Genomic DNA, 20681 nt, shown 5'->3' on the forward strand with positions numbered 1-20681 from the left:
TGCAAAGTTAGACAAAAATAGCAGAGCACTGCTTTCTTATGGAGCACTTACAGTAATAGGCACTCATTTAAAAAGACAGTTTTGAGATAAGACCACAGAAGTTAAATCCTGCTGCATTACTGTGTATGTACATGTATGCAATTACCAAAATCAATGATTAGTAATTAAAAGTCAGGAAAAAATAGTCATCTAATAGATGCTCTTTTTAATCTCTGAAGGCATGCAACAGAATGTACTTATGTAAGACCTCTGTTGAGGTATTCTTTTTTGAAGGAAGGGGGAAAAGAATTATTTTTGAGAAAGCAGTCTCCCATTTCATGATCACAACTTTATATCAGCTAATCTTCAGAAAATACATTTGATATGAATTTTTTTTTTTTTTTTTTGAGGAGAGAGATGGAAGTAAGAGGAGAATGGGAGGCATCAGTTAGTAGAAACAAATTCAGCTTAGGTCAGTGGTGATATGATTTAGGAATGTATTTTAGCTGATACAAGAAAATGTCAGAATGGGAAACTCGAACTGAGAGAACTTGTGGTGCTGACTGAAAGCAAGACTACTGATGTCAGTTGGTGTATTTGTTACCAAAGACTAACAATATTTGCTGAAGATTGATTACACATACCTACAGAGTATGCATATGATATATACATACAGGATTTTCCTTAAAAGCTTAAGTTAAATTTTAAAACACCACCAACAAAACCCAAACCTCAAACCAACTCCTAGAAACATATGCTTAAATTCCTAGTCTTCTGCTTTGCTAAGCATCCTTCAGCATCTCTGATGAAATGAAAAAACATTGTATGCACATCATTTTTATAAATCAGGGCTCTACTTTCAGAATGAAGACATGGCTTTAACAACATAATATTAAGGATGCATCTTTGGGTGAATGCATAGGGAATACATCATAAAAGGGAATAAATTTAATGTAAAAAAAATTAATAACAGTGCCACATATGAAAGAATTATTCTTTTTAATAAAGGCAAGATTTCCATCATAGCTCTAAATCTTTTTTGCTGCTAAAAACCTAGATATGTGATTTTATTTTGTTGTAATAATTTGAAATCAGTCACTTTCATCAGATCAACCACAGACCAATCATTTTATGTGTCTTTGAAACCTGTATTACAGTTAAGTAAATAGAATAAGAAGTAGATTCAGAAAATTGCTATAGTACCTGATCATGTCTAGATTTTTGTTGTTCCTTTTTACATTCTTTATTTTGGTGAGAATCAAATAACATATTTATGCAGGTGTCCACATATTCATGCATATTCCTAGATCACCTGAGAACACATCTGCTTGCACAATGCAGTATGCCATGGTGAAGCTTCGCAGCAACCACAGCTAAAACAATTTCACCATGGCAAGCGCATGGACCTACTTGTGCCTGCACACACTGCTCTGTTTTAATGTTCTGATAAAGGTGGACCGTGGCGAACTTTCATAAACATCTAAATGCTTAACGGATACCGTTACTTACTCTTTTGCAAAGTCAGAAGGAGGCTTTGCATATTTCAAAACAAGACAAGAACTTTAATGGAAAATACTAATCCGCCAGTCAAGAACTATAGTTGGAAGTATAACATTTATTCTCTCATTGAAAAATCATTTCCGTTTTCTTAATTTGATTGTGTGCTCACCTACATCCATACAGTTACGTGACACAGCTTTCCTGGAGTCTACTATGAATTTACCAGATGGAAGTTAAGCATTGAATAAATGATGCTAGAGAAGGTAAAATGAATTTCATAAAGATGTACATAGTGCCTGGACAACACAATTCCTACATGATCAAATATTCTAACTCAATATGGAAAGGAAAAAGAAAAATGGATGTAAGATTAATTATTCTGTAGCCTGATGGAAACAGTTAAAAAAAATATATGGATTTGGTTAGATTAACTATAAGTGATTAGGACAACAGTAAGAGCTCATTCATTCATTAGCTCCTGGTTTGTTAGACCTAATCGATTCATTTCATAACCCTGCAGGATCCTAATAAGATTTATCTAAAAATGGAGCCATGCTTCTTCAGTTACCCATACTGTGGAGATACTCAGAAATCAATCAATTGATGTGGCCGTAAGTGGACACTTTTTTTTTTTTTTCCCCACAAAGAACATAAAAGCAACTGATTAAGAAATGTTCAAGCATCACATATCAAAAAAATAACTGAAAGAACAACGTGGAGGGGAGCTCATGTGCTGATGCAGAGGTTGAATCTTAATGGCTAGGAACACAGTTCAGGGGGAAGAAAACCTGTTTTGCACAAGGCAAATACATTTAGACTGCTGAAAGAAAATCTACATTTACAAATCCTTCATTCTGATTGTACCTGACATGCACAGCAGGAATGAGTATAAAAAACAATGCCTTAAATTCTTTTGTACACAGCATCTTCAGCTTGTAGACAGCTTTTCTTCTTACCTTGCATTTTCTGTTCCTTTTGCATGCCTCCCAGATGTAAATTTTGTTTTTATGTTGATTATCACGGAATCTGTACACAGTATTTATACTGTGTACCATGGCAGGATTTTCACAGAGGACTATGAACAGAGCTACCATGCAAGACTTTTTGGGAAAAAAAAAAAAGGAAAAAAAAAAAGAAACTATTTTTCAAGCAAACAGTACTACAGAAAATGACACTTTCTTTATATTTGAAGACAAAATTGCTTCCTTTAAGAAAAGCTTAAAATTGCACCGATAGAAGCAGTTGCATAAGATTGTCTTCAGGTAATAGCGACATTTGATATAATATTTAAAAAGAAATAAACTCTTCTTATAAAAAGCATTAAATATTTGCATATAAACTACTTTTTTTTTCTTTTTTCTCTTTTTTTTTTTCTGTTGCTGCAAGAGAATTATACAGCAAAATGTATGTAACTGATTTGGGGTCTCTGTCACTTGATATTCAAATACAGTTTATACCTACTTATTTTTAAGCTACTGCAATTTTTTTTGTTATTGTTGTTATAACTCAATGTTTCTTTCTTTCCTTGTTTTATGTAAATGTTAATTTTACATCAAATTAAACCTATTAATTAATAATCAGCTATGGAAGAAAGATACTTTAGTACACATACTAATAAAAGAACAAACTCCCAGTCATTGCTGGGGAACAGAAAAAAAACATTTTAATGACCCTAAATCCCAAATAAATTAATTTAAGAAGAGTTATGATGCAGCTTCTATGATGGCATTCAGTAATCAAAACTAGTCAATAACCTTTTGAAACAGGTCTTGTGCTGAAAAAGACTGTGGTTAGCTCATTCAAAGTGCAGAATAACCCTTGGTATATAAGAAGAAATATTATGATTTAAGACACCATCCACACTTTTTACTGCTCAAATAGCATTTTGTGAATCCTAGACTCACAGAAGATGATTAATGCAAAACTGTGACGTGGATAGTTGGAAGGGTGAATGTGGAATGGTGGTGACCGTGAGGTCACTCATTCAAATGGATTAAGAAAAAAGAATAGTCTTTTATGAAAAAAAAAAATCAGCAAAGTCTGACATGCAACTGGCTGCTACACTCTTTCTGTGCCTTGATGAACTCTGCACATTGTTAAGGTGTGGGTTAGCTGGGGGGGATGTACAGCCCATGGGAAGAAGCCTTTCCTTGGCAAAGCATGGCAAACAACAGTCAGGCTGGAACAGGCCAAGGGAAGAAAAAGAGAAGAATTACATTACCTTTTACAGGTTGCCTGTTCAAAGTCTGTAAGGAGGTGACGCATAAATATATTGTGGCAGATACCATTCTGTTTTCATTCATTTCTCGTTATGTGTAGAATTTTGGCTTCCCTTTTTTCAGATAAACTTTGAAAGAGAATGTGATCAAAATCATACTGAAGTTAGTCTGAGTGAAAAGAGACTCACGCTGTTGCAAAAAAAATAAATTGGTTAGATGAGGATGGACAGAAGAAAGAAAAGAAAAGGAAAAATGAAGATCCTGTCCTCTTTGAACCTGAGGTTTTGTCCTACTGGAACATGGCTACAACTTTTTAAATGAGATGTACCTTAAAGTTAGTATGCCAGACACAGAAAAAAGAGATGTGGGGAAAAAGGTAGGGACAGGGTGGATGAAGGGGAAGCGAAAGGGATAAGAAACACAGTACTATAAAAGCTAACTCTTCTGAAGTGGAAATAGTCATGTGTAGAGCACATACCTGCTAAATTAATTTACATCCCACTATTGCTTTACAATGCACTCTTGACTGAAGTTTATTTAATCTTTATTAATAAAATAGGCCCAAGTCCTGATGACATTGCAAATATAAAAATAAGCAACAATACATCATGCCTGCACTTCCTCTACAAGAAGTCAACATTAAACCCAGCAAACACATTGCATACCACTCCACCTCCCCCCTGTAATTTAAACTAATGTATTCACAGAATCATCTGTATTTTAAAATGTTACTCAGGAAAATTATTTGGCTGAATACAAACAAAAACATGAAAATCCGGGGAGCCATATACACCATAAACATTAAATGCTTCTTAAGGTAAACATTCAAGAAAAATGACTGCACACCTTTATATGTGCTGAATTTGAAATCCATTTGACTCTATATAAACCAGTGAACATCACTACTGAATTACAGACATGGTTAGTTTTTAGTCATTACCACGTGGATTATAGGAAAAAAAAAAAAAAAAAAAAGAAATAACCTCTCAGAACAGTGTCCTAACATTATTTGTATTAAGACGCACTTTTATATAGCTGACTTTGAGATTTAGAACCACTCCAAAATTTGCATAGCTTACTATTCTAAGAAAACAAGAGGAAAAAGAAAAAAAAAAAAGAATCTTTTTCTGAGGATGTTCTATCTGTTCTATCAAACTAGAAGGAAAAGTAAACTAAACTCTAAACTCTGAGCCTGATACATGAGTAATGAGCAACTCAAAAATGAGTAATATTCAGCGGCATGTATTTTCCTTAAAAATTTACTGGGACGTTGCATTCCAGAAGTGTCTTTATTCACATTTCATGTGAAGGTAAACCTAAATCCGAATAGTTATTTTTTAAGTTCTCTTTCAAGAAAACAACCTTTCGAATTATCAGTAAGAATAAATTCCAGAGTATTTCTTCTCAGACAAGACAGCTTCAAGATTACCAGAATATTATATTTTAGCACAGTGTAGTTTACAGTACACTGAAACATTTGGGCTTACTTCCTTGATGAATTCATTATTGTGAATGGATTATTTATCTAGCTTGTATCAACCACTGCAAGACCAGCATCTCAAGTGGAGAAGAAGAGTAGAGCAGGCAATATTCTGAGGTGTTGTTTCAGCAGTGTTCAAGTACATAAAAACCATAATCCTTGATCTGGAATAAATTCTGCTCAGAAACCTACTGACAACAGCTGGCTAAACCTGAACACCAAATTCATTACAAGAGACATGTAAATTCTTCTCTGAATAAACTAGTAATTTAAGAGAAAATTAAGAGAAAAGAGATATTGAGATTGAGAAAGGAGGACACGCTGTAAAAATGTGTGTTTAAGTATTGGTGATGTTCTCAGTAACTTAAATAAAACAGCAGCTAGAGTACACACACTGTGAATCCTATTGCCTACGAGGCTTTCTAAGAACAGTGAAGATGTGAAGGTTTTCAAAAGATAAGATCACCACAGCTTTAAACTCATCATTTTTTCAAGAAAGCCTTAATATTCTGTATCCACTATGTATCCACTTCAATAGAAAGAGAACTTCTGAAAATAACCCCCACCCATGTGTCATTTTGAATGTTGATATTTAGGCAACATGACACTGAGAGATGGAAAAAAATCTCAAAAAAAATCAATTAATATGATATTCTTGATACAAATACAAAAAGATACAGCGGGTCCTATGTGCACTTTCTAGCTAGCTAGCTAGAGATAAATTCTTATTTCACCTTCCTGCCAGAAACATTGCTGTGCAGCCAGCCTCCCAGACAAGAAAAAAGACTGCTATATTCTTTTTCTCCTTGCACCCTACAAGATTATCTTTTTTTTTAAAGAGAGAGAGAGAGAAGTCCTTACCTCCTTTTCTTAAATGAGAGTATTGCTAAGATTTGCATACAAAAGCACTTGAGTATTTGTACTGCAGTGCATCTGACAATTATCTTACAAGAGAAAGCATTCGTTTTAGCCAATTGCCACAGGCTTGGCATTACTGAGAGAAGTAGAAAGCATTTGAATTTACAGAAAAAAAGGGATATTCCAGCTTTCTACCAGCTACCTTGAACATACTTCACGTTTAATTTCACCCTGTTGCCACAGGCACTGTGTTGTTATGACAGCTGATCTGCCATTGAATAGCTGTAAAGGAAAATCAACAAAGGATCGCTTCAGCGATTTTCAGTGCAATTTATTGGAGCTTGTATCTTGCGGCTGCTGCCGCCTGTTGGGGTAATGACACATGATGGGTGATTAAAGTGCAAGTCCTTAAATCAAAGCTGTGCCAATGGTCTGAAGAGGCAGAAAACAGTATTCAGACCTTGTTCATTTCTTCTAGTGGAAGGACCTCATTAGGAAAAAATGGGCTCTTTTACTAACAAGAGAAAGTACTCGTGTCTAGGGAGAATTTACATGTTTCCAAGATTTACTGTAGCTTTCTTACAGCTTCTTTTAAGCCGTGCATTTAATGAAAATAAATAAGTAATTAAAACAGGGAGAGAGTATTGAAATCCACTGAGCTATAGAACTGAGCTATACTCTAGTTTGCTCACATCATCACCATTGGACACAGATTTTGCCTTTGTCTGCCAAAACTAGGTGGTGAAAGATACAGCTGCCTGTGATGAGGTTAAAGACAAAGATATGTAAGGGTAGCCAGCTGGCCAACTCATAAGAAAAGACACTTTGGGATATAGGAGTACTTTTGGCCAAATTTGTGCACTGGACAAAAATTCACTTTACCTGAGGTAGATGCAAAATAGGTTTGAAGAAGATAATAAATAAAAAGCTCTTTGTTCAAAGATAGGAGAATGTCAGTAGAAAAATAGTAAAATCAGACTAGGGGACTTTGTTTTGTTTTGCCTCAGAAAATACTATTTATAGACCATGGAACTATGAAAAATGGAGCAGAGATAGATTACAAAATATCAGAATAGCTGGGCTCAAGGGAATTTGTAACAGTATGATTGTTGTTCTCCCTATAAACATTTTTTGAAGGTGTTAGGGAGGGTGATTTTTATTATTGTGTACAACGTATTGCAGATAATCCATCTTTGCAAATGCTCAACAAGTAATGCCACCCTTACCAGCATCTTGTGGAATATATGCATTTTTGATGAGAAATTCAACATAGACAAAAGGCTATTATCTCTATATAAATGCTATTATTTTCTCACAGAAATAAAAATAGCAATCAGGCAGATCTCAACATTCCTATATTCTCGATAAGGAATTATATTCCCAAAGATTAAGATGCGTATTTAGAGGCCCCCTGGTGAGCAGAACACAGCGAATTCTCCATCACATCACACTGGCATTACTGCAGGTGTTACAGCAAAGCAAACTCATTTGAATGGCCACACGGGAAGTGCACCTTTATCTTGCGCAGATCAAGTTCATGGAGGAAGCCAGGCATAGACTCCTAGACATTTTAACAAACAAATGCTGCAGTGCTGCAGCAATATGGTGGAACAATTGTTAGACAGCAGTTGAAGAAACATCTTCACTAGATTTAGAATCTCCCTTCATAAGTGTATTTTGGGATTGTGTTTATAACTACTATTTTATTTCTTTTGCAGTTAAAGCTAGTTTTGCAATCAGGGTTCCTTTGTTCCATGAGTTGTCTGAGGATGAAGAGAAACAGCTCTTGACTGGACAAGAGGCATCAAAGGAGGCAGAAGCAGCAGAAGTGTTAAATTGCCACAGACAAGACTCAAGGCAGCTGCGGGAACAGGGTACTAAACTTCTTTTTACACTCTGACCAGGCACCCTTTCCCAAACAAAGAGATAAGAGAACAAAATATAAAAGATTTTAAAAAAAAATATTTATTTATTTATTTATTAATGTTTAAATGGTGAAACTTAACATTAAAAGTATTAGCTGGGATTAATATGCTCCTGCTGGAGGGAAGTGTGGGTCTGATTGGAGCTTACAGCTTTAGGCTGACGTATTAAACACATAATGCAAATAGCTAAGAAGCATACTTGAGAGGAAAGTTAATGAAACAATCCTGTTTTGTTGGCAGACGGTTTCTTGGAGATGTTTTGGTGATCAGATTAAAATTTCTCAGTCTCCATACGAACAGTGAAATAAGTGATGGATTTAGGAAAGGGCAGGGTTAACATGAGTGCCCCCCAACAGATTATTTGTATAGGATCATACATACCTTACAGAAAGCTTGCTTTCCAATGGGGATTTATTTATTTATTTATTTTGCAATACTGTTCTATCATGTTATATATAGCTCCTAAAGCAGAATTAGGAAGTGTGAGGTTTATTCAGATGAAAGCAAGAAGGCAGCCCATTTTAAGCAGAAATCTCTTCCCTTGTGAGTCCCAGGCAACCTTTAAATAATTTTAGTTCTTTCCTTCATGTTAAAGGCTCATTATCTTTTATAGAAATTCTTTAGAAGTCTTCTCATCCCAAGCACCAGGAGTCATTTCTCAAGATAGCACTAGATCCCTTATTCCAGATCTCTCTCATAATTTTGTAATATTGTATTAGTGAATAACTATTCAGAATCACTTATCCTTGGTTCCAAAGAAAATAAAAACTCACTGATCACAGTTTTTATGTGCATTTGTTAAAAAGAAAGGGGGAAGGATAATAACCACTGAATGAAGATTCTCTGCTTTCACAGTTGCCATTCTAGCCCTGTGGTTTCTGATTCAGCATTGACTCTGGCAGCTCTTTCTTTACACATTTCTTTTACTATTCCTGAATCCTCTTTCTTTTCCTCTCAACTTTTTTTTTTTTCTTTCCACTCCCTCCTCATACAATCTCCCTTCAACCAAAAAGTTGGATCTTCTTCTCTAAGGTAAAGGCATCACATGGCAAACTCTGAGACACTAAATAAATGTGTATCTGGAGCTACCAACATTTCCTTCATACCTTGAAGAATCTTATTATGCAAGCTAAGTTGGTTTAAAGAAGCTTGAGCTGTCTTTACACTGAGAAAAAAAATCCTTTCTGTTTACAAACAGGTGACACAGGAAATGCTGGAAGACTAAAACATCCACTCTCATTTAAGAGAAGACTAGTCATAAGAACTATGGAAGGCAGAAATTTATCCAGCAATGTTACTGAGAGAGTAGCTGGAAACTTTCATTAAATTTGGAGGAAAAGAATCACCTGCACGTAAGTGTTTTTAAGTTCACAGTGATGTTATCAATAATTAACATCTGTATAAATGATGTGTCACTGGTACAAGGGAGAGTTAAGAAGAAGAGCAGGACGTTGTCAAGGGACTGTAAACTTCTTTCTCAGGTGATTTGAACTGCTTCTCGTGAACAACCTACATACAGACTGAAGGAAAGTAAGAAGACAATTTATCACAAGGAAGATATATTGATGCTAATCTTTATTTACATTTTGGAAGGCTGTTTCTTATCAATGTTTTCACCAGGTCTGATCATCTTCTGCAACTGAATAGAGGAGGTATTAAGGGTGACCTTGTGAAGCAGGGTAGCACAGTATGCAGGACCAATTAATTAAGAATACTGTGAATTCATGAAGGAAGCCTGAGGCTTTGGACTAGTAATAGGGCTATTACCAAGGATTAGGGTCCAGAAACTGTTTTTTGGGGGAAGGGGAAAAGGAGACAGAATAACCACGGAGAAAATGAAAACAATAAACAAGATACAGTACCAGGGAGAGTAAAGGCAGGTACAGACCCTCACTTTGGAGTTACTTCGTCTGATTAGGTGCAAGTATTTTGTGCCACAATCATGCTACCAGACCTGGGGATCCAGCTATACATGAAGTCCATCATGGCACACTCCCATAAAGTCATTCCCGAAAGCAGCTTGTTCTTAATGTGTACTTGATTAAAGCTAAAGCCATGCCTTTTCTATGCAAGCACCAACACACTAACAGCATTTGCTTTAATAGCCATGCTGGGAGCAGTGCATGTGTTAGTGTGGATGTATAAGGATGTACAGACGTGCTTGCCTGCTATCTTAGAGCCAGAGGGGTTTTCATTAGATTCAAACAGCAACTGACTCTCCAGGGAAGCTCCTGCTCTTACTTGATAAGGGATGCTCTTTTATCATACATGAAACTGCATGCAGTGATCAGACAGGCAGTGTGCATAGTTGCCAACCAGAGGAAAGCTGTTTTTCTTTAGCATATTACAGCAGTGCATTGCTACTACAGTTGAAGATTGGACTAGAAATGTTTTGTTATGAAAGCCACAGAAGCTGGTGCTACTGATCCCCAGAAGAAATATGCAATTAATGTACTTACTTGAGAGATTTAGGATATCATGTTATTTTTAGGAAAACAGAGCCAGTATGGTGAATGAGAATGGACAAGACATTTGAAGTACTGGGCTTGCAAATCTAATAAGGTTGACACTCTTGCTTTCAAAGAATTTAGTTATGTATTCTCTGACTTTGCAACAAATGAACACCCTTAAAACCAAACTTTAGTGGTCTAAAATATAGCTGTCCATTGGAGAACAGGTTGGATTTTCCTTTCTTCGATAAAATAATGTCTTTTTATTTTCCCACTTACTATTCAACTGTACCTCAGAAAAGTTAAACACATTTTTGAAATGAGGTGTTAACCCTTTACATCTTTAAATCTCCTTTTCTCTCTCTGCTAAGCAATGTTTTTTATCAATCACATAGACTTTTCAGATGCTACCATATGCAGTTGAGTACAACATTAAATTAAAAATAACAAAAAAAAGTCTAAACTAAGGATGCAGTAGTCAAGCCTTTTTCACTCAGTGGTAATATCTGGATCACAGAGAAGTGTTTTAGTTCTTACTTTTAACAGTGAGGTACATGGACTTGCTGACGTCTGCTCCCACATCATTGCTGACCTTGCAGAGGTAGTATCCACTGTCTTCTTCCAAAACATGTTTAATCAGCAAGGAACCATTTGTGAGAAGCTGGATACGACCGTTCAGTGCAATTGGCTGGAACTGAGGAACTCCGGCACCTAAATCAGGACCGACACAAAAGTAGGTTAGTTAGGAAGAAAAGTGTTTCTCTCCCTCTTTTTTTTTTTTTTTTTTTTTTTTTAATAAGGCAGGAACTATAGCTTCCTGTTCTTAGAGGCTCAGTTCAATTAAAATACAAATGGTTCTGGCACCACTGGAACAAATGGAGTACTTCTTTGCCAAAACCAAATTCATTAAATGGAAAGAAGAAAGGCTTTTGGAATATAATGGCAGGAATAATTTCCCATGTTAAAGGTAAGGGGACAAAAAAGGCAGAAAGCAGGAGCAGAAGGAAGGGGAAGAGAGAAAATGAAGAAGATTTTCAGACAGCTCATGGGTAAAAAGGCACATTTGTTGTACATTTAGCGGCTGATAAATTATTGACAATTACAGCTGAACAGTCATACAAGTGTGCATCCCTTATGCATACACCAGATGAATTTCTTATGACTAAGAGGGATGTCTGTTGTAGTAAATATGGAATACTCAAGGGACCTCTAGGACCTTGTTTGCTAAACTCTGGGTAACGTATAAAAACACGTCAGTGACTGTGTTGCTCTTTTCCTCCTACAGCTGACTGACTGATGACACAAAATCCCTGTTCCAGCATGTCTGGAGCCAATATTCATTCAGACTGATTAAAAAAAAAAAATACAAAGTAATAAAGAAATTAATCAGACATGAATTTCCATGTTTGGTAATAACATAATAATGGAAAGTCCATAAAAACACAGGAAGCCAAAGATTTCTGTATTAACTTTGGTATTAAGAAAGAAAATCTTAAGACTGAAACAACCTTTCAAAACCCATCAGATGTGTACACTTTTAGACACACACTCAAACTCTTCAAGATATGGAACTGTGGAAGAAGGGCCAGCTGGTTGGACACAGCCACGAGGAACTGGCCCATGTACGTTTTCTCTCATGCCTTCACCAATGACTACTTTACAAGTTTATGGACCACCATGTCTTTGTCCTTTCCTGGAGAAGTTTCCTCCCACCTCTGCATGTTTCTTCTTAAATAAGAACCAGAAAAGAGAAATATAGAGAATGGCTACTTCATCTTTTAATATTGTAGGTGAGTGCACTGTTCCCTTCCACCATGGAGAACAAGCTAAGAATTACACATTTAGCAGAGTTATTGGATATACTGTCTGATGACTCTTGAATTTCTGTTGGAGAGTTGGTCATAATCAAAGAGGAAAGGTCCAAATCCCAAACCTAGCTGGTTTTATTGGACCTACTTTGCCTTGGAAACAAGACATTGGTGATTTAAGGAAGGGAATTAGATACTGCCATATTGCCTGCATTGCTGTGCCATCCAGAGGTCTGCCACAAATTCAGGTTCTTACAGCATCAGGAACCGTCTCAGGGTATATTAAGATACAATTCTTGTAACAAGGGCTTTGCAACCTACTTTATCAGCAGAAGAGAGGATTTGGGGGGAAAATCATAAGGTAGCCTTCTTCAATGTAATTCTTTTATGCAACCTTCTGCAAACTAAGTTGATATCTGTCAGGATTAAGTACTATGTACAATAGGCTGAGTCAGACCAGGAGGAAATACAATGAGGAAATATTTTGGGGAATGATTTAATACAAAATAGCAAGCTATAAAAACCCATGAATACAACATCAAGAATATTAAAAAAGACCGGACATGCGTAGTTAAAATTCTTCTATTCCTAGACGAGTTTGCTTTGGGGACTTAACAGTTACACTGAAGGTTCCCAAGGCTGATACTGTGAACTTAGAAATGTAAAATGGATAATACTTTCACAAAAATCAGTTGCCATTGTTGATTTTTTCAACTGTTTTAGTCATATACTTATCCTTCCTTGTGTGTTTTTTTTTTTTTTTTTAATAAGCCATTTTTTCCTGTCACTTAGCTGGAAGGCACATTTATGCTTCACTAATTCTACCTGTCTGCAATGTGTTGCTCAAGCAGATAGATGCATCCACTCACTTTTTATGTTTCTTCACATTAAAAGTTCTGAGAAAAATTTGGTGCTCATAGAAGGGAAAGGGCTGTTAGTCCTGAGGATAAACACACCTGGGCAACATTTTGCATAAGAATTTGCACAGGCTTCTAATTCTTCACACATACCTCTTCTGCTATTACAGCTGAAATATGTCCTGAGTAATGACAGCAACTTATGACCTGAGTAATGACATCAACTGCATGCATGTACCTGGAAGAGCTCATGAATCATGAATAACAGAATTGCAGAATGGCTGAGGTTGGTAGGAAGCTCTGGAGGTCACCTGCTCCAACCCCCTGCTTAAGCAGGGTGACCCAGAGCAGGTTACCCAGGACCATGGCCAGGTGGCTTTTGAAGATCTCCAAGGAAGAGATTCCACAACATCCCTGGGCAAACTCTGCCAGTGCTCTGTCAACTGCACAGTAAAAAAAAGTATTTTCTGACATTCAGACAGGGCCTCTGGTGTTTCAGTTTGTACCCATCACCTTTTTAAGTCTGATGGACTTAAAACATTCTTGATGATTATGGTGTGTCTGTATTGATCTCCGTTCTTATTCTTTAGAAACTGCAAGTTTGTTATCTATCTATCCCAACGTACAAAAAAATGAACTCTCTTTTTCCATTCTTCACCAACACAATAGGCCAATGACACTAACTTGCCTGCAGGTGTCCAGATGTCCTTTGTGCTTTATTGTGGTACGTACAAATGAACTATGAACTGATTGTTTTACTCCTGCTGGCCTCACTTTGGCAATTACTTCAGAATTTCATATAAACCCAGCTCATAAAGTAATTATATAAAGGGTCTCTTTAAGACAAAAAGTACCACATAGCCTACAGATTTGTACAGCACTTGAATTGAACCTGGTATTGAAATTGCTATCATGCTTTAGGAAAATAAAGGCTTCTGCAAAAATACTGACCTTTACAGCCAGAGTTATTTTGGCCAAAAACTTAAACTGCAATTTGATGGCTATGACTACATCAAGTATCTTCTAAAACTTTCTCTGACTTAAATACTTCAGAGCTGTTAATCAAAAACATTAAAAATAGTTCCTTGGTGGTAGAGTATCACTAAAATCAAACCACTGTCCTGTTCTCTTTTATTAAAATGGGCTGCTTATCTCTTCATAGTTAATTACAACTCCACTAGCTTGACGTGGCTTCCTTCTTCAACATACAAACAAAATAAAACAGAATTGCTTCTTTGTGACCTATATTCTTAATTAAAAACCCACAATCAATGGGATTTGGAGAGCTGCATCCTTCTTTCCATGACACGGAAAGTATGAATAAAAGTAAGAATAGGTTTTAATGTGAACATTTCTCTTCCTCAAAATATTTCTTCAAATATAATTTAGACTTACATCATACGGAAACAAAAATTTACATGGAGCATGAAATAAGTATTTCTTCTCAACGACACCTAATTTTCTGCTTGTAAGTATATCATCTGATGTACATATACATTAGAGAATTAACTCATGTACACTGGATATGGAGTTTGGAGAGTTTGTTTTCTTGTTAAAACCAACTAGAAGGCAACGGGCAAAAGGAAGAAATCTAACAGGCAGCAAATTTTAATTAAAAGGCAGTCAATTTCCTATGGTTACTTAGGGTCAAGTGGGGCCAGTTCTAATGCTCTGTTACATGAGAAGAAAATGTTAAATCATTATGTAAAGCGCATACTGAATTACTGCTTATGCTAATGCTACCTGACCTTTCTTCTTTGCTAAAAAGATATGATTGGCCATGTTATCATGGATTTTGAAGGGAAAAAAAAAAAGTCAGCCAAATGCTTCCAGTGAACCTTGTTCTAAGGTTGTTTCAATTAAAACAGTATCTCTTTTCTTTCAGCTGTCCACTCCATTGCTCTCCCATTGAGGCCATAGCTAACACATGCACATTCACAGCTCAAGGAAGTCTCTAAGGCAGACCAAAAAGTCCATTTAGGTCAGTCTTGCATCTGTGACAGCTGCCAGTATGATGCGCTTGGGGAAATGATAGAACAGTATAAACATAACTGATACTTCCCTTATTGCACCCTGCTAGCTTTTGACTACATGAACTTTAAACCACTAGCTTAGTGATAAGTAAGCTGTTGCTAAATCAGAATTAATTTGTCCCCAGTGATCACAGGAGGAATCCTACCTTTTGAGTACTTCCAGACAATGGTAGGAACAGGATAACCCTCTGCAGAGCAGTTGAGAATTACAGCTTTTCCATATATCCCATCTTGGTCGCTTGGTTGAACCACAAACCTAGGGGGCACTGTAGGAGGAAGCAAAAGATGCAGTGAGAATTTATGCAAAATTTAAAAACAGCTTTTTGATGATCTGGTGACATAGTAAAGTAAGTTTTATGCAATTGTTTACTTACTGTGCAAAACTATGCATTTCTGGCCAAGGAATACAAAAGTAGTGATCTTGTTAGGGTACAAAAATAAGTTAATAAAAATCTCTGTAGAAGAGTTTACAAAATGGACTAAGAGATAAACCTAACTGTCACGGTCAGAAAAGAAATGGTTGTTTACAAAGGGAGAGGTCTGACAGATGTCAAACAACTGAAGTTTTCTTCCTTTTTTTTTTATAACAATTAACTGGTAGGTTTTAGAAAAAGAAGAAATAAAATATATATCCTAAATAATCTTAAATATATAAAATCAATCAGATCATTTCATATTCAAATGAGGGTGTTTGGACTATAAATTCTGATAGGACCTGTCTTTCCAAGACCAGCCATAGGAAGGTTCAACACGTTTTGTTTGCATGATGTTGAAGAGAAAAAGTTTTACTAGAAATAGACGTATGTCAAAGTATACATATTATTAGACTTATTCTAGGGGAGCGTAAAACCAGTGTGAGTCTTCCAGCCATAGTCAAGTACATATATATCTATACATATATAAAAAAACAAGCTGCTCATCTCAAGGAAAAGCTGTACATTTTCTAAATACAGTCACTCAGCAAGAAAACAACTGGTGACAATGCTAGACCTACCTACAGTTTACCACAGAGGATAGATACAAAATGTCATTTGTCAATAAAACCTGAAGATTTGTCGAAAGTTTGAATGAAGAGCTGAAAAGTGAAGAATGTTCAAAGAACCACCAAAGTTATTAAAAAACAAGGGTGTTTAATGGTTTTATCAAAAAGTCAGTTAAAGTCAGAGATTTTCATTGACCTGCTGTTCTTTGGTTCAGAGATGAACATGTAAATACCCCCAAAAAAGTCAATTATTTGTGTTGTTATTCCATAAATTCTTCCTTTTATGGTTTCTTAGAGTACTGCATAGAAAATGTAGTCAGGTGACTGAGCCTGACAGAGATATTTTTGTCTCAAACTGAGTATAGTAACACACTGAGATCTAATGCAATAAGGAGAAATTCTAATAGTTCATTCCTTGAACTAAGTGTAAGGGCCACTGCAGCATGTGCACATGGAGACACACATATGGTCATGGTTTCACAGCTTCCCAGGTCCAGCCAGGGCTGAGTTTGTCTGAAAGCTGGGTGCAGGAGGACAGAAAGCCAAGACATCCCTCCTTGCTTTAGCGTGACACATCTTCCCAAATCCCCATCAGGCCCCATCATCTGCCTCCCCAGAGGTGCCAGAGATAATAAAGGAAGCAAAGGAGAGGGCTATAATGTGGGGAAGTGTAAGGCAGTGTAGAAAGGGATCATCAGTGCAGTGACTATTTGTTCGGGGCTCTGAAACTGCTTGTAAAGGCCATGAGTACAGTACTGTTTATACATCAGAAAAAAGTGTATGGCAGAAACACAGCAGAATCACCAATAAATTACTTTTAAAAAATATTTTATTATAAACACTCTCATAATTAAAGCAAATAGCACATCCCATTACACCAGACAGTCCCAAGTCTTCCCTAATGAGAAACTTGATCTGTCAATGTTGGGTATGGCAGAGGAGTGCCAAAATTTGGAGGTATCTAAAGACATTCTCCAGGTGCAGAGAACCTTTCTCAAAATGGCTTGAGCCTTCTTCCCTGTATCTCCATAATGCACTGCTCCTCTCAAATTTTCTCTTTCCACCTTCAGAGCTACAAGTGATTTTTAAAAGATGAAAACTTTCTTCCAGAGAGGAAACAATCCCTTTAACTGGACTTTTTACTCATTGAATCCTAGAGCTATAGTAAAAGCTGCTTTTTGCCTAAATATGCACAAAGAAGGTCCACTTACTTTAAAAAACATGGCAACAAGAAACAGAAGGAATCAACAGCAACAGATGCAAGAGCCACATTTGTACTAGGAAAGATCTTCTCCTTCTGTAATGGAAACCTTTGCCTCATTTATTGATGTCAAACATTTCAGCTTTTCGAACAGCTGCCACCATGACAAGCAGAAATCATATGTTGTGTTAATTCATGATTGGTAAGCACCAAACATGAAACCCCAACAGCAGCAGCCCTGGGCAATCACCTGCCCTGTTCTCATTAGAAACTCATAGAAAACATTCACTTCAGTGGCTCAGTTCTCACTGTTCTGTTCATTTTATCACCAAACACAAAGGAGTTCCAAGTACTTATTTTCCAAAGCAGGCTAAAAGTATAATTAGTTGTACAAATATGTTTGATTTTATACTACTCAGCACAGTGGCATCAGCTTGTTTCACCTGGAGAACTGTAAATAAATTTATATTTGCAGCTCATGAAAAATCAATTACAAGCTGCTTATCCATAAAGAGAATAAAATATAAATATTAAAGGAGGAAAAAAACCCACTGATTAAAAGATATTATGTAAATAAATATATTGTAGTTTAAGGTGTATGGAGAAACTACTTATGTTCACAGAAATCCATCTGTATGTTTATAGAAGTCCAACATTATGATAAACATGGCACATGCATCTAGGCCTGTATGCTGACTCTAGCAAAGGGCATGCTATTTGGGGAGGGGATGTGAGGAATATTCTGTAGCCCATTCCCTTTGCAGTCCCTCAGTATTCACAGCTTCTGTCTAAGGAACACCAGAAGGCCCATACCTGTTCACTATACATTTAAAGACCTTTGTTTTGCCCTATCATCTTTTAAATCTGCTGATAAATATTACTTTCACAACCTCTTCAAATGGAATGTTACAGAAATGTTACAGGTGAAAATATTCACACAAAAGTATTCACACAACAGGAGAAGTCACACACTTCCTTGTGTGATTCTCATATCCAATACCAGGGGACCTGATGAAGGACAGTTCCGTGGTCTTCTTATCCATTACCTTCTTGATTTGGCAGACCTAGTTACCCATCATTGCATCACCTAGGAGTGAATAGAAGCGTGCAGTATTCCCATAGGCAGAAAGTAACTGAAGTGGAATTTTAGCCAGTGGATAATGGGTCAATTCAAGGACTTAAGGGTATTCAGAAATTAAAATTCAAGTTTACTCATCTGAGATTATTCAAAAGAAAGATGGGTATCATCTATATATTGTTCATCTATATATTGTTGTATATATCATCTATATATTGTTAATGTAACTATTAGGGTTTTACTTCACAAGATGACTTTAAAAGCTGTGCCTCCTCTGAAACTGAAAGACACTACTTTTTACCCATCTCCTCTATCCCTAAATATTTGATTTAGTTGTATCAGTCTTAAAGGTGAATGATTACAACTGATGTTGTGGGGTGACTGATAATTACTGGACTCCTCTACTGCTGAAAAGTGTGATGAGTATAATATTTTTTAAATTCTCACTTGCATTTTTTAAACATCTTTGGTTTATTCCCTTCTTATTTTAAAAACATTTTCTTTGTGTTGCCTTATTTCCTCTGGATGACACTGGGAAGAAATATTTTTTTTTTCAGGGAACAATTTCATTATTGTCCTAAATGGGTAGGCACATGAAGAAAGCTCTGAAGAAGCTAAGCAAGATTGCGTACTATAGAATAAAGGCAAGCAGCCATTAAAATACTATTTGCATGAAAGTTATCTCTTTCAATAATGTATTTGGCTAACCACTTTTGCCATATACAGAGAAGAATGGATAGATGTCAAGGATAAATGTTTTTTGAACATTTCTATCATTTCTGTGGCAATGCATTTTTCCACGTCTTTAACAAACTCATGGACTGTAGGCATTCTTGATGTGTTGCACCTTGAATGATGACAAGCTCTGAACTAGGCTTTTCATCGTATTAATTTCATTATATTTTGGTGTATTCCCAGTGTATTTATATTCACTTAAAAAACATAAGATTTAGCTCTGATATTCTTGGTATTATCAACCCTAATAGTTACTTTCAATGCAGAATTTGATAATCAGAATGGTAACTGTGGAAATTGAATTTTGCCTTATAAGTTCCAGAACCAGGCACACGATTAAAAATCAGACTGTTTCCTTATAGCGCCCTATGTACAGAGTAGGTTTCAATTCAACCTTGGCAAAAAACATACCCTTATCTCATAACAGCACCAACATTTGCATTCAGTGAAACTTCCTTGACAATCCAAACAGCCTTCCTTTAGGACTACTTAGAAAAGTGCCAACTGCTGTTTTGATTTTGAGGTCATGAACCCTTAACACTTAGTTTTGTGATTGCAAGTAGAAATTAGAAATAATGCAACAGCAAAACAAAATTATGTATTCAATGACTTTTTGATTATTTCTGTATTGCTGTCTAGGTAAAACCACGGGATTTTTCTTCATATAGAAGCGATTAAGAAACAAACAGAGGAGTATTTTTCTTTGTATTTTTCTTTCCTATTGGTAGTCTCTTTCTTAATTTTTTTCAAACGAATAACTTCAGTGCTATGTGCTAGCATATTTTGGAAGATGATGGAGTTAACTACTTAAAATAGATTTTGATACTTAGATTTAAATTATAAAGTTACATTCAGCATTTCATTATCTTTGAGGAATTCATTAACCCTTAAAGAAGACTTAGTAAGAACTTATCCAAGTTCATTTGTCTAATGTGTTTAAGTAGAGTTAAAACAGAAAAGAAAGCGATTAGTTTTCTTCCTCTCTAGTCATAAATGTGTGAGCCTCCTCTGCCCATTTATAAATGAAATATTCTGAAATAGCTCACAAATATGACTGAAGAGTTCTGCTTTTATTATCACCTTTGTTTCAGCAGCACAGTCCCCTGAGTCCATAAAGAGGGCATTTAAAATTGCTTTAACTGTGAGTTTCTCTCATTTAATGCAGCCCACGGATCTGTGACGAGAAATGAGCTGTTGAATTGTTTAGTGTAAGAGCAGTAAGTTGACAGATGCAAACTATTTAATGGCTGAACTCAAAGGACCTAAAAAAGGTATTTTCCATCAATATTATGACTAACAGACTCAAGATCTTACACAGGGAAAACAAAGAATGAGATAAATCAGAATAGGATGTTGAAGATAACAGGAATGTTATATTGTCATTTTAAAGGCAGGAAAATGTTTAAATTGTCTCCTTGTGTGAAACAATCCTGATAAGATGAGAAAATATGAGTTGGTATCTTAAGAAGATACTGCTTACCAATGTCCTTGCTGCTCACTTGGACTTTACAATCTAGTAATATAAATTAATTTAGGAGTGCCTGTCGACATTCCCTAATTTAATTTTGCTTTATGT

At 36.0% G+C, this 20681-nt stretch overlaps 1 protein-coding gene across 8 annotated transcripts in view; it reads right to left on the reverse strand.

Moving 5' to 3' along the window:
* DSCAM (DS cell adhesion molecule) overlaps positions 1 to 20681 on the reverse strand; it is a 484619-nt gene that overhangs the window by 135843 nt on the left and 328095 nt on the right. For all 8 annotated transcript variants that reach the window (XR_014577293.1, XR_014577294.1, XM_083819320.1 and 5 more), the window contains 2 exons: positions 15256 to 15375; positions 10949 to 11122 (listed from right to left, as the gene is read on the reverse strand). Coding sequence is in view for 6 of the 8 variants with exons in the window: in XM_083819320.1 (XP_083675446.1) it covers positions 10949 to 11122; positions 15256 to 15375 (294 nt within the window). In the remaining 2 variants the exon portion in view is untranslated. The remainder of the gene's footprint in view (positions 1 to 10948; positions 11123 to 15255; positions 15376 to 20681) is intronic.

The sequence above is a fragment of the Anser anser genome (assembly GCF_964211835.1).
Source record: "Anser anser genome assembly, chromosome: 1".
Lineage (NCBI taxonomy): Eukaryota > Metazoa > Chordata > Aves > Anseriformes > Anatidae > Anser > Anser anser.